The sequence below is a fragment of the Sinocyclocheilus grahami genome, unplaced genomic scaffold (assembly GCF_001515645.1).
Source record: "Sinocyclocheilus grahami isolate Dianchi unplaced genomic scaffold, SAMN03320097.WGS_v1.1 scaffold74.1, whole genome shotgun sequence".
Classification (NCBI taxonomy): Eukaryota; Metazoa; Chordata; class Actinopteri; order Cypriniformes; family Cyprinidae; genus Sinocyclocheilus; species Sinocyclocheilus grahami.
Genome location: NW_015505253.1, coordinates 1369451 through 1385248, shown reverse-complemented (window position 1 = coordinate 1385248; position 15798 = coordinate 1369451). Strand labels below are relative to the sequence as shown.

Sequence of the window (15798 nt, the reverse complement as noted above, 5' to 3'; positions counted from 1 at the left end):
AATTTAGGAATTGAATTATTAATCTGTTGTTTTCGCATTCGCCTTGCCAATAATTTAACTGCCCTTGGTCCTGCTTCATAATAGGTTTGTTTCAGAAATCTTGCCTTTTTCTCTACTTCTGTTTGTAATAAGCTATTAATTTCTTTTCTCAATTTCCCCATTTGAGCCATCACCTCTTTATTTGCATCATGTTTATGTTTAAGATCCAGTTGCTTTAATTCTGAAATAAGTTTCTCATAATGAGCTACTCTTTCTTTTTTTAAAGTACTTGTAATTGCTATTAATTTTCCTCGAATCACTGCCTTGAGTGCATCCCATAAAATAGAGGGGTCCACCTCACCATTATTATTTTCCTCTAAATATCTTTTTATTTCTATTCAAATTTGTTCAACTATTGATTTATTATTTAATATTCCTAGGTTTAATCTCCACAGCGTGTTTATTTTTTTTTCCCCCAGAGAGATCTTCATATAGATAGCGCTATGGTCTGATACGTCAGCTACCCCAATTTGACAATTTTTTACCCGGTGTCTATTTTCTTCCTGTAGGAAAAAATAGTCTATTCTAGAATATACTTTATGTGTGGCCGAATAGTGACTATAATCCTTCTCTAATGGGTGTAGTTCCCTCCAGACATCTATTAGGCCCATTTCTGCACATATATGGTTCATGAATTTTGTTTTATGTTTTTTGTTTCCTTTACAGCTTGTAGTATCTAAATCATGATTTAGCACTATGTTCAGGTCCCCTCCACATATGCAAACCCCCTCCATTTCCTTAGCCACAATATCAAATAATAATTTATAATATTGTTTATCACTTTCCGGTGGGGCACACACATTCACAAAAGTAACCATGTTATTATTAATTGTTCCTTTAACAATAACGTATCTCCCTTCCTTATCCTTTATTTCTTTATGACACTCAAAATGAACACCTTTTGAAATTAAAATAATTACCCCCCTCTTACGAGGGGTTGGACATGAGCTATAAAAAATATTTTTAAACCCAAACTTTTTCAATTTTTCATGTTCTTCATTTGACAAGTGTGTCTCTTGCAAGAAGAAAATATGCTTATTTTCCTTTTTTAATTTAGCGACCACTTTAACCCTTTTGGCTGGGTTCCCCAAACCATTAACATTCAAAGACATTATCTCAATATCTCTCTCCTGCATTTAACTGTCTCTACAACAATCCTCATTAAGTGATGACCCCACTGGCTAACATTTTAAGAAGTATGAACAAATAAACAACTTATACAAAAATCAAAACATATCGAATGAACTGAAAGGATATCAACTGACCTCCAGATGGGAATGTTCACCCACAACTTTGGGTTTAGAGTCACTGTCTCCAAAGAGGGTGAAAGCCTCAGCTGAACGGAGGGCCCCCTTCTAGATATAAGGTGCAGCCTGCTATAGGTTATTGCACCCATACTAGATCAATTATATTTCCTTCAATGTCAATGTCTCCCGTAAGTCAATGCATGTATTCAAAAGCCCCTTATCATATTATTTGAATTATTTTACATTTTGAACTCCGATTATCATGCTCATTGTTCCCCCTTGACTTTATGTATTAATACCTTGTTCACGTCGCTATGTAGAGGGTCTCTCACAAATTCACCGGGCTCCTCCGCCGAAAATCCTCTAACCAATCCCGAGCTCTTCTGCTTGCCTCTGCTTATTTAAATTTAGAACCCACCCCAACCCTGGTAGACTTAAAAAAAAAATTTAATAATATTAATAATAAAATAAAATAAAAAATATGTATATACAAATAAAATCAATAGTAATAATAAAAATAAATGAATTAACAATATGTAGCATTTGGACCAATCAGACACACAACTATCTGTTATATTTAACAAATAATATCTAACACCCCCTCACCTAAACAAAGGGCCAATTACGAGGGTCTAATATCAAATAATAATTTATAATATTGTTTATCACTTTCCGGTGGGGCACACACATTCACAAAAGTAACCATGTTATTATTAATTGTTCCTTTAACAATAACGTATCTCCCTTCCTTATCCTTTATTTCTTTATGACACTCAAAATGAACACCTTTTGAAATTAAAATAATTACCCCCCTCTTACGAGGGGTTGGACATGAGCTATAAAAAATATTTTTAAACCCAAACTTTTTCAATTTTTCATGTTCTTCATTTGACAAGTGTGTCTCTTGCAAGAAGAAAATATGCTTATTTTCCTTTTTTAATTTAGCGACCACTTTAACCCTTTTGGCTGGGTTCCCCAAACCATTAACATTCAAAGACATTATCTCAATATCTCTCTCCTGCATTTAACTGTCTCTACAACAATCCTCATTAAGTGATGACCCCACTGGCTAACATTTTAAGAAGTATGAACAAATAAACAACTTATACAAAAATCAAAACATATCGAATGAACTGAAAGGATATCAACTGACCTCCAGATGGGAATGTTCACCCACAACTTTGGGTTTAGAGTCACTGTCTCCAAAGAGGGTGAAAGCCTCAGCTGAACGGAGGGCCCCCTTCTAGATATAAGGTGCAGCCTGCTATAGGTTATTGCACCCATACTAGATCAAATAGATGTCCATGTCTCCCGTAAGTCAAAGTATGTACTCAAGAGCCCCTTACTGTATTATTTAAATAATTTTACATATTGCACTCCAATCGTCGAGATCATTGTTCCCCCTTGACTTTGTACATTAGTCTCTTGTTCATGTCGTCATATAGAGGGGTCTTTTACAAATTCACCGGGCTCTTTTGCCGGAAATCCTCCAGCCGTTTCCGTGCCCTTCTGCTTGCCTCTGCTCTCCGCTCTCTGCCGGCATGCTGCCATGCTGACCTATTCCTCGCCTCGAGTCGTTCCAGTGACGTTGTGGGGGCAGCTGCATCTCCGGTATCAGCCACTAAATATCTTCTATCGCGCAGATCTTTCTCCACTTCCTTCGCTTCATTGTACATTTTTACTCCACTGTCCCAGTGAATCCTCATCTTAGTGAATGGGGTCTGAAATCGGATCCCCGCTTCTTTCAGGATTTTCTTAGCGTTAGCGTATGACTTGCGTTGCTGCACCACAGCCGAAGTGTAATCATGATCAAAGAAAATCCTTTGCTCTCGAGTGTGATTATTTTCTTCTCCCAGGCTCTTCTCAGGACTTTCTCCTTTGTATTGAATTGTAAGAAATTCACAACGATGGCCCTCGGGGGTTGATCTGCTTTAGGCTTCGGTGCCAGAGCCCTGTGCACCCGCTGAATTTGACAGTCTGTGTCAGTGTCGAGTTCTCTCCAAATAAGTTCTTCGACGAATTGAATAACAGACCCCTTCTCTGTCTCCTCTGGCACTCCGAAAATGCGCAGATTATTCCTTCTAGACCGCGACTCAAGGTCAGTCAGTTTTTCCACCATTTTTTTGTGTTCTTGTATGAGATCATGCATTAGGCCATCAGTCTCGGAGCTCCAGCACTCCATTTCTTCAACGTGTGACAAAGTGGCCTCAACTTTTGCATTTTGTTCCTTTATTTCTTGTGTTGTTAATGCAATTTTCTGATTGATGTCTTCTTTAAACTCATCTAACTCGCGTTTCATCTGAGTTTTGAGTTCATCTTTGAACGTTCCGAGCTCCGCTTTCAGGTCGCTGCGGAATTCCTGTATCTGCTTGCTTATACTATTCAAACCCGCGCGCAGAGAATCTGTCGTTTCCCGGTCGCCATCTTCTACTATTTCTTGCATGTTGTCCATCTCTTTTCGGTTGGAGTCTTTTCCTTGTTTTTCGGGGTTTCTTTTAGATTTAGATTTAGTTCCTCCGCTCATCTCTCAGCACGTGTAATTTCCCGACAAGTATGAAAACGAGTTTTAGCGGAGTTTTAAAACTTATTTAAGGGAGTTCGCAGCTTAACCTGCCATCTTGCTTCGCTGCCCAAACGGAAGTTGTGTAATTATACATTTAAGTACTGAGTAATATTAATTAACTACATGTACTTACTATATGGTTAAGGTTATGATTGCATGTAATTATGCATAATTTATTGTTATTATATAGTACGTACATGTAACGTGTAACAAGGACACCTTAAAATAAAGTGTTAAACAAACAAACAAAAAATAAATACAATAAAAAATATATTAATTTTACAAAATGTACAATTTATCACAGTTTTACCATGGTAACAATTATTGCAGCAACTATGGTAAGTTGGAGGAGGCTATGGTTGGTAAGCATGTTCAGTTTTAATTAGATAATTCCCTGCAAAATTCATCACTTCAGCAGAAGGTCTAAACGAAAGTGAAAACACTTTTACTTTTCGGAAAAGACAAAGTAAGAGAGAAATGAAAAACAGAAAAGAAGTAGACGCGGTGAGCTCCAGAGAGAAGCTGTAATTGTCTAATCAGACAATGGCCAATAAATCATCCTCTTCTGTGACTCTGACAAACCTTCTCAACTACCACACAGTGCAAAACAAGAAACAAAAGGGGGCTATCACAGCCGTGGGCCCCGTGACGTTCTTGTGCCAGGGGACCCGATGTTTTGTCTTGCTCTGGTAATGGCGATGACATGCAGGTGTAGGGTGTGAAGGCAGTGCAGCGGGGCTTCAAGAGACAGAGCTGGTGTGTGTGGAGGAGATACGGCTCTCCGCGGACACTCTGGGTAACAAATGAGCCTGTCGTTGTGCTCAGACTTTAATCAGCAAACCTTCTGTGCTCGCGTGAGTGTGTGTGAATTTATGTCTCGAGAGTTCCATATGCTGTTTAAACTATTCTCAAAAATGCATTTATTTCCCCAAGATGTGTCTGGTAGCAGCCATCGCTCACACCTTGGAGAACATCTCAAAGCATTTTGGTGAATCCTGGACGCTGGTCAACATTAAGTAACAACCTGCCTGTCTGAGCCACAATAACGTCTCGGGTTACTTATGTAACCATGGTTCCCTGAGTAGGGAACGAGACACTGCGTCCTCTAGGGGTCGCTATGGGGAACGCCTCGTCGTGACTCGTATCTGAAGCATATATTGAAAAAACACCAACTCGTTGGCCGGCGACAGCCATGACGTCACTACCGGTGCGACTACAGTATAAATCGGTGCCAGGAGCTACACATCGTTCACTTCTTCGTCTGAAGCTTGCGTCCGCAGCATGGCAAGAAACCTAGAGGACGCAGTGTCTCGTTCCCTACTCAGGGAACCATGGTTACATAAGTAACCCGAGACGTTCCCTTTCATGGGAACTTCGAACTGCGTCCTCTAGGGGTCGCTAGGGGGAACGGTATACCCACGCCACCATGCTGAGGGGAGTGCAAGCCAGAACCATGGCGAGCACTAAGAACCAACTCTACCATATTGCTATGGGAGTTGCCCCTGGGACGTTTAGACGGCTGTCAGTGACGTTATTCCCTACGGCCAAAGGCCTAGGCTACATACCCCAAAATACTTACCTGTTAGGGCCAGACTCCTGGGCACGGGGTAGAGCTCAAGGCTTGGAATCAGAAACAGATTCCTTTAAGGGAATACGACCAAGAGCCTAGAATCATACTAGTCTTGGTCTGTCACACAGGGGCTACCGCACGTTTGTCTTGTGGTGAAGGAACTGTCTCAACAGATCCTTAGTAGCAATACCCTGCTAAGTAGGTATCCAGAGGATACATAGGGGGAGTGGTGCCCAAGGCAGAACCGGGGTTTTAAACCACTCAAAAAGAGCACGAAGTCTTGCGCGTAGCTCTTACCATACAGGATTTTTAGAAAAGTGGGCAAAGCATAACGTGCGCACTTACCAGCTATGTGGATTTTAGAAAAGTGGGCAAAGCATAACGTGCACACTTACCACTTATGTGGATTTTAGAAAAGTGGGCAAAGCATAACGTGCACACTTACCACTTATGTGGATTTTAGAAAAGTGGGCAAAGCATAACGTGCACACTTACCACTTATGTGGATTTTAGAAAAGGGGGCAAAGCATAACGTGCACTACACTTGCATACCGTTCTAGGGGTTCTCGTGGCACCCTGAAAAGGCAGCCTATAGATAAAAATAGCGTATCCCCAGACGCTATATCTACGGCTATAATGCTGGAGTGGCTAGCAGTAAATCTGTAGCTGGGGGAGAACATCCAGCTCTCAATGGAGAGGGAGCTCAACCTACAGCATGTTCCCATGGTGGAACAGCTAGCAGTTATTCAGCTGAGGGAGCAACACACTCAGCTCTCAAACCGAGACGGGGCTCGACCTGCAGCATGTTCCAAACTGGAACAGCTAGCAATAGTTTACTTAGCTGTGGGGGCAACACACCTAGTTCTCAGTCGAGAAGGGGGCTCGGCCTACAGCATGTTCCAATGCAGGAACGCTAGCAGTAGTTTACCTTGGCTGAGGGAGCACAAACCCAGCTCTCAACGAGAGGGAGCTCGACCTGCAGCATGATTGAAAAATCAGAGGGGTAAGCACACTGCAGTCTAGCCAAACTCTCATTCAGGTAACCCTTTGATAAAAGGGGAGCATTGTCTCAATACTACCACGAGGACAGCCCATGGAGCGAGGAATCTAACTCCTCAGAGAGGATTAACGCTCGAAAGAAACATCATACTCACAATAACCCTCAATGGTGAGGGGGGGTGATGCCTCAAGGGGATATCCTGGTGATCGGGAAAAACCCCTCAGGGCGACCCGGATACGGTAGACCAGTCAGGGTAGCATGAAAGCGTAAACCCCAGCCCGGACGTCCAGGAAATTTTCTGCAGTGACACCGGAGGCCTGATAATCACAAAACTCCCGCAGAAGCCTGTGTTATAGCCGCATGATCCAGGAAGTATGAAACAGAAACCTTACTTACCTTCTGGACATATCTCGACGAGTGAAATAAACACTGCAAGTCGAGCACCCGGTTTCTGAACCCAGCACGGGAAACACTGCAAAGAAACTAGCAGAAGGGTACACACAACCACCAATTCCATAGCACATACATATATTTATATACATATATTTAGACATGGATCGTACTCACCCACCACGGCTCCCGCGTTGGAGCTCTGTCCGGAAAAGCCTCTAGACCGGACCTTCAGTAAGGTGGTTACTATGATAACCATAGAACCAACCAAAACATCATAGGTCCAGAAGGAGACTGTTATGCAGGAAGCTTCCACCTGACCTCGGTCAGGTGGCGATATGGTGGTTACAGGGGAATTAGGAAGGGGAAGAAAGGGGTAGATGTTACACCCCCTGAGGAAAAGAGTGGATACCTAAGTATTACTCTGATCCGGACAAAAGCGCTGACGCCTTGTCTGGATCACATCCCTCAGGTCCTGCCTACCTCCCTTCGACCCACGATACTTCCTACCCCTACCCGCAGGCGGAGGAGGAGCGCGAGTCGCGACACTAGCCTTCTGTGCTCGTCTCTGATCCTCAAATCGAGACGGACCAGGACCCCTGGGTTGTTCGGGCTCAGACCTGGACCTTCGCGGAATGAAGGTTTTGAAGGCCGCTGAGCGCGCCTTCGCCTCCCTGAACTTTTCGACGACCGCCTCAACGGATGTACCAAAAAGTTCAGAGGGCGAAACCGGGGCATCGAGAAGAAAACCCCTTTCTTTCTTCCCGATGTCTGCCAGGTTTACCCACAGCTGCCTCTCCGTTACTACCATCGCTGCCATAGATCTGCCCATGGCAGAGGCAGCCTGCTTAGTAGCACGAAGAGCAAGATCCGTGGTGCGGCGTAACTCAGCCATCTCATCAGAAGAAAGGCCCTCGCCTTTATCCAGGTCTTTCAGCAGATCAGCCTGGTATGCTTGAAGCACCGCCATCGTGTGCAGTGAAGCAACAGCCTAACCTGCTGCTGCGTATGCCTTGCCATTCATTTTAGATGTAGCTTGAAGAGGCATGGATGGCAAGGAGGGAGTTTTGAGAGATGATGTCTCTCCCATAGAGAGATAGCTAGCTAGCGTCTCTTCTACAGGGGGCATTCTCTCATAGCCGTTTTCGCGCACCGCCTCGATATTCGCATAACTGGTATGCTGAAACCGATGGATGCGTGAGGAAAACGGCTTCTTCCATTCCTTCTCGATCTCAGTATGGAGATCAGGAAGGAAAGGAAGACTCACCTGAGCTGGAGGGTTATGGCCAGAAAGATAACGTTCGTCGAGACGACCTCGCGACGCCACTTCCTTAGTCCGCTTCCATGGCAAGTCAAGTCTTGCCGTGGCGCGACCCATAACCTCTAAGAGCTCATCATACGCAGGGCAGGAGGATTGAGAAGGCTCAGCCTCAGCTTCTCCGCTCTCATCATCCATTTCCTGCTCTTCCTGGGCTGACCCCAGCAGAGCACTGGCCCCTGGATCAGATGATGTTAAAGAGAGAACATCATCCTCCAGTGGCTGTCTCTCGCCCCCCGCCGATGAGCGCGAGAAGGAAAGCCCCTCTCTAAACTCATCGGCCAGGTCCACCTGAGATCCCCACGAGCTCATTCTCCTCCGTGCCTCAGCAGCGGAGGGTCCTGAACCGCGGGAAGCAGATGGCTGCCCCTCTTTACTTGAAAAGAGAGACAAACGAGAACGGAGTTTTTTCATTGGAAAAAACTCACAATGCACGCAGATTGCCCCCTCGAGGACATCGCGTGCGTGCTCCTCGCCCAAACAAACAACACATAGATCGTGTGTGTCATCTGGTGTCAAATAGCGCTGACACGGATGCACACACCTTCTAAATGCTCTACTAGTGCTCGCCATAATATTAATAGATAGCTCTTACTTTTTCCTTGAAAATGCACGCTTCAAACAGAACAGTCAATGAAGACGAAGAAGAGAACGATGTGTAGCTCCCGGCACCGATTTATACTGTAGTCGCACCGGTAGTGACGTCATGGCTGTCGCCGGCCAACGAGTTGGTGTTTTTTCAATATATGCTTCAGATACGAGTCACGACGAGGCGTTCCCCATAGCGACCCCTAGAGGACGCAGTTCGAAGTTCCCATGAAAGGGAACCCAAGACGATACGTCCTGTGATCCACCAAACTGAGAGCAAAATTTAGCTTTCATGAGTGAAATAAATAAGTAAATAAATAAATAAATAAATAAATAATGCTAGATTTTTTCCTACAATTAAAAATATTACAATTAATTTTACACAATACTATTCAAAAATACAAATTAAATTAATTTTAAACAGTAGGTTAAGCCTGGTGGTTGTCTAATGGAAATAAAGAAAACAGAAACTATTTTAATAATACTATTACTTATTATTTATTAAATGTAATTGTATATGACATAATACATACATATTTTAAAATAAAACAATTATTATATAATAACAATAAATTGAATATCAAATTAACAGAATAAAAAATATTAAAAATGGTAAAATCATTAAAACTATATATAATTACTATATATTATATAATCAAAGGATTACATTTAATTTACAACTAAAAATAAATATAAACACATAATATTATATATAGTATAAATATAAAGTATTATAATTTTCTAGATTACATAAATCTCTTGATCAATTTTCTCTATGCAGAAGTTTATTTTGAATGCTAGGTAAGGACTGGTGGTTGTCTGAAGTAAAATACAGAAACAAATGAGTTAGTATAAATCTGGCTCTATGGCTGACATAGTCTTTTTTAGTCCGTTGGGAGTGACAGGGATGAGTACAGGGAAAGAATTCAGTGAAACCCATGCTTATTTTAGTGTCCTGTCAGCCATAAACACACACAACCCACAACAAAGAAAAGGTCAATTCCTTTGCCAAAACGATAGTGTCTTTCCTCCGAGTCCCATCAGGGATAGAGACAAGCTTACTGCAGTGCTGTGGAAAGCAGGCCAGTATTGCTTACAACGGTATTTGTTACAACGGTGGCCTAAGGGTGGATTATGCATAACTGGCCCAAATTGCTGTGGACTTAGAGCAAGCTGGAAAGAATCAGCAAGAGATCCAACCTTTGGGCTTATGTCTGCATTTGTGTCTCTTAGTATCTGTGACCTGTAGGTTTCAGAAGCATAAGACATCGACAAATCAATTATAGAACTCTGTGACTTGAAAGTCAACATGAAAAGGCATCACAAACCCCTTTTACTTCCATAATGTGATCCAAAATGGACCATTCTACATTAATTAAGAATATAAAAAGTTATTTTATGAATTAGTTATGACTGTATTTTGGAAAAACTGAATTACCTACAAATTAGCCCAAAACAAATGACCTAAAAAGCTACTTTCCCTATCCATATTAATTATTTTAATTAAAGGTTACACAGATAAATGATGTATTATGGAAGTAAATACGGTCAGTTTTGATTTCATGTTTACTTCAAACATCACAGATCTCCTGTATCACTTCAAAGAATCAAACGCTGTACCTTCCTCTGTTGTTCTTGCCGTTCGGGACTCGCTGTCCATGCCCTGGAACTCGTTGAAGTACGGACGGACTTTGATCTCGTAGACGATGCCTTTCTTCAGAGCCGAGAGCACCATGCTCCTCTCAGAGGGGACTTTCACATCCTGATTCTGCCACGCTCCTGGGGAGGACAGCCCTAACATCTGCCTGTACAAAACCCTGTAGCCCTGGATGAATTGAGATTGCCGGTCAACCTGAGGGGGAAAGATGGTTCAAACTTAAAAAAGTACAATAGAGTGAGAAAAATAATTATTAAAAAAAGGAGAAACTCCAGCTTTGGGTGCTAGTTCCTAGCATGAGATGGTTGGTGTCCCATTAGGTGTCTTAACAAGCTTAACCAGCAATGCTTTCTTGATCAATTTACTTTTTAATTTTAGTCAGTGTGTAGTGTGAATGATTGGGCATAAATAGAGCCACAAAGTAACAAATCTCAAAGTCCACTCCATAGGGTGATATTTCGTTTTAAAAAAAATATCCCTTTTCAAGAACTACAACGAACGGCTCGTTTGGACTACAGCGTTGTTTTCCGGGTTTTTGTGATGTCACAAAGCGGCCCATAAGAATATCATTCAAATAAACCCCGCCTACAGAAATTCGAATGGTTGGGGGGTGGGGAGGGGCGAGGTCGTGGTTAGAACGCTTGGTTGAGTGAGTGCATCAGACGAGACGATGAAGTGCTGCTGCAGAGTTAGTGCATCAGAGAAAACGAAGAAGAAGAAGAGCTGCTGTAGCGTCAAGTTTTCGGCATGTCTAAAGGCGGTCGCACACCGGACGAGAAGCACAGCGTCGCGCCGCATCTAGAACAATTCTTACAACAAGTACAACACGACGTAGCTGGGCGCCGCCGGTGTGCGTACACTCATAATAAATGTTCGAATTTTAAAACGTGTGACGGAAGTGTTACACCGGTGTGCGACCGCCTTAAGAAGCGCTGTTTTTTCACCTCCGTCTTTGTGTGGGCTTCCGAAAGCAGATGATGTCAGGTAACAGTGGTTGCAATTTATTTTTAACTCCGTTCCTGAGCATTATAACCCCAATTTGCTATTGTGTGCTGCACATTTTACTGAGGACAGCTTCCACAACATGAGGGCGTACAGTGCTGGATTCGGCAAAAAGCTTTTGTTGAAAGACGGAGCAAGGGGCGTGGCAGTACTGAAACACCGTCTAAGCTGTTCGCCAATCACAACGCACTGGGACAGCTAACCAATCACAACATATTTAGTTTTTCGGAAGGCAGACCTTCATCAAACCCAGAACTAATCGAGCCATTTGTGCCAGGCTGGGGAGAAAGGTACTTTAATAATGTAAATTATGTGAAAAATAATGCGTTTTTCAAACCACCAAACATGAGAGCATGTTCTAGTACACCCCCAAAACAAAATCAAGACTTTGTAAAAGAGCATAATAGGATCCCACAGAAAAGCTGATTGATGGGCTTCTATAGATATGTGGGTCCACCAACTAGACCAGCACTAAACTAGCAGTAACCAGCTTGGACCATCATGGAAAAGTCTGAAAGTCCAAGGAATATCTCTTCTTTTTCACCTTAACTTGTATTTATATACAGTGAAACCAAAAATTATTCAGACACCAGATATAATGTTAGATACATATTTTTACTAGTGGGTGCAGGACACTATAGTTTATAAATGTAAGTGAGGACAGCAAAATAAAGTGAACTGTTACATATTATACCCACAAATTCTTCATGCAGTGGACTACTAGTGAAATTTGGGATAAAAAAATATTTAGACACTTTGACCTGACCATGTTTTGCTTAAGTGTTTATTGCTAATGCTAACTTTTTACACCACAGACTGAACAAAATTAAGCATTGCTTGGTAATTAGTTGACCTAAATTGGTATTATTTGTGTACTTAAATTTAACAGCTCAATAATTTTTGGTTGATTGTAATCCATTACATACCTTTCTATCAAAGTTATCTGACATTATCAAGATAAATTTGTTCTGATACACTTTAACTCTGAGGTCCTTGTCATATGTTATTACCATTTTCTAAACTATAGCGAATAAACTGTGATATAATGTGAGAAAAGTTGAAGGTGTCCGAATATATTTTAGTTTGACTGTATAACAACATGTTCAGCCAATCAAATCCCTTTGATATAAATGCTCTACATGAGCCACGCATATGTACGACCTTGATAAACTGTAAATAAAACGTCAATAACAGCAATCATGCAAGATGTAACCCCCTCGAACAAACATGCTGTGAAAAAAACTCAGTTGTGAAGAATAAACATATATGTACAAGTATACACATACGTGCACATAAAAATCAACAAAGAACGTGTCGACAACGATCAAAGAAGAAACACAATCTCAAATCAACAAAAAGGTAAACAAGACTCTTCATTCGCTTAAAGCCTCGTTCTTAGTTAGTTTGGCGAATAAAAGTTGTATTTACAGAGAGAAGGAGTCTGCATAACTCACATTAATGTCTTCCTAACAGCACAGTCTGGCTTTCGGAGTGAGATATTAAACATCTGCTTTTCCTCCCTACACATGGAGTAAATCAGCCCAATGGGCATCCTTCCTACGCTTTTTAACTTTCATTAATTGAATGATTCAGGGTCGTAAAAGCTTTCTTGACACCACCTATGTTTACCGCGAGAGTGCTGCTGTATTCAGGGGCCATGTAGGCTGGTGATTTATGGATTATTCATATGAGAAAAATACCTCTGAAACAGTCTATCCCCCATTTAGGCCGAACCGACAGACACTTATATTTGTCTCTGTAATTATTGCTGATGGCAATCATTAATATACCACAGGAGAGTGCTTACAAACTAATGTGACAAACCCAAAGCTTTAAAATATCTATTTTAATGCAATTCAACAAACAATAAACACTTTTAGAGTGTTTATATCAATGCTGGAAGACTGCAGTGGGAAATAGAAACAACAACCAAGATGAGTAACAGAGTTAACGTTTGAACTGATGCACTTGTTTGGATCTCAAATATTATACATGTACATAATGTCTATGTTCAAATAACATAGAGCCAATAATCCATGGCAAATAACATAATTCTGTACAGAGCCAAAATAATCAAAATAGTATGCTATAAAATAGCTTGTGTCATTTTTAAAATTTCAAAATGACTGTCATTATTCTGTGGAACACGCCCCCTCAAAAAAAGTGGATGAATGGAGTTAGGTTAGGTGAGGTGAGGTGAGGTGAGGTGAGGTGAGGTGAGGTGAGGTGAGGTGAGTTAAGTTAAGTTAAGTTAATTTATGTCCATATAATGAAAGTCAATGGGGTCCAATGATGTTTAGGACCATTGTATAGACAAAAACATTCCTCAAAATATAATATTTTGTAGTCTACATAATAAAGAGCAGTTTGGAAAAACATGAGGTTGAATAAATGATGACAAGATCTTCATATCTGGCTGATCCTTAGTCCAATCACAGTTCACATGCTAAAACCTCAGTCCAGCCATGGTACCTGTACAATAACCTCTGTCCAATAGCAAGTTATGTTCATATGTCAAAACTTCTGTCCAATCTTAGCTCACAATTCACAGACTACAACATCTCTCCAAACACAGTTAATCTTTAGCTTTGTCCAATCACAGAGAGCCTTACCGTCCATGTGACCTGTATGGTGGTGGGGCTGAGGACCACAGGGTTGTGTAGCCGCACAATAACCTCACCCAACTCCTTCTGCACGTGTCTGTGATCCACTCCCTGAGCTGGAGGACTTATATCTGTAAATAGAGAGACAGAGGCCAATGCCATTACCTCTTATAGTGCTCTGACAATGCTAAATTACTGGCTGGTACAACATAATCCCTTAAATACAATTTAATCCCCTAAAAGAGCAATGAGGAGTCGTTTTCACTGACTCCAGCCGCAGACAGCACAGCTTCAACCCAACCTGTGAGGTTACATCCGCCCAAGGTCTCAGAATCAGTCACCCCTAATGAACAAATGGAGGACTCCATGGCACCTTAATCGAATCTTTTTCCACTCGACGTTGGTCCTTTTTTTCTCCTCGTAATGATCATTAAGGTACCAGCCAGACCACTAACTCAATTATACACTCCAAAAGTAGATGATGTTTGTTCTACGTTATACTCCGTCTCTGGAACTAATGAGCGTATGGGACCGTTAGACCATGTGGTATCTAGACTAGATCTCGTCCTCTGTGAGCAACAGCTAGAATTTAATTGGAAGTCTTTGACACGGGCACTGTTCATATGGGTTTCTTGCCAAAAGGAACTTTATACACAATTACAGCTAGAGTAATTCTAATCTCTATCAAATACCTTGAGTGCGGACGGGTTCGGACATGGGGCTCGGGTCACTCAGGCCTTGGACGTTGACTGCTCGCACCATGAACAGGTAGATGGTGTTGGGGCGAAGACCCTTAATGGTGTACTGGGTGGTCTTGACATGATCGGCTACAGTCTGCCAGCTGTTGCTCACCGATTGGCTGGATGCAAATGAGGCAGAGTGATGTCAGAGTTTGAAATGTCTTCATACACTTTAGTCAGAATGGATGCCATATATGCTTGAGGTTCTATGTCACAACATATTTTTCGAGGATTTTGTATGTTAGAAATGTGTATAAAGACGTATGTCCAATGTTTTGTCATCTGAATGTACAATATATTAAACAGACTGGACATCTCAAATCCTCATTGGTGTAAAATGAAAAATATTATCTACTTTGTTTAAACTTTCTGACTGAGCACTTGACAGGAAAATTAACACATTTAAGGTACAACTTCAGAAAAGGAACTTAAAGGCTAAATAAACTAAACTACTACAAAATTCACACCTGAAAGCCTCAATAACATATGATGAGATGGGTGACGCTCCAGGAAGGCCAGGCTGCCAGGACAACGACACGCTGTTTTTAGTGACGTCTGTGACCTGAGGTTTGGATGGAGGACCTGGGAGCTCGTTCTCATCCCGGTCTTTAACTACAACAAGACTTCCAGACTCTAAAAAGAAAAAAAACATAAGATTATTGAGAAGTTCTGGAACTGTTTCTGGAAGAATAACATTACTTAAAAAGCACATCCACTTTTAAAAATAAAGGTTCTTGTCTATGGTTCCATGAAGAATCTTTAAAGCGGTCATATGATGGGATTTCAATTTTTCCTTTCTCTTTGGAGTGTTACAAGCTCTTGGTGCATAAAGAAGTTGCAAAGACTAAAGTCTCAAATCCAAAGAGATATTCTTTATAAAAGTTTAGAGTCAGCCACACCTACCTAAAACGGCTCGTTCTAACACGCCCCCACATGTCTACGTCGCTATGTGGGATGATTTGCAGAAAGCCGCCCAAATGTTCACGCAAAGAAAGAAGGCGGAACTTTTATTCTCGCTGTAGTTTTGTTGTTTCCGCCGTTATGTCGTAAAGATGCTGTGTGCTTCGTTGTGAAAGCGAAA

General features: G+C 41.6%; 1 protein-coding gene across 1 annotated transcript in view; it reads right to left on the bottom strand.

Annotated features, from left to right (window-relative positions):
* LOC107585779 (roundabout, axon guidance receptor, homolog 2 (Drosophila)) overlaps positions 1–15798 on the bottom strand; it is a 360609-nt gene that overhangs the window by 43468 nt on the left and 301343 nt on the right. Inside the window, exons 12-15 of the mRNA XM_016272927.1 lie at positions 15185–15350; positions 14670–14836; positions 13987–14108; positions 10336–10567 (exon numbers count right to left, since the gene is read on the bottom strand). Of these exons, the coding sequence (XP_016128413.1) occupies positions 10336–10567; positions 13987–14108; positions 14670–14836; positions 15185–15350 (687 nt within the window). The remainder of the gene's footprint in view (positions 1–10335; positions 10568–13986; positions 14109–14669; positions 14837–15184; positions 15351–15798) is intronic.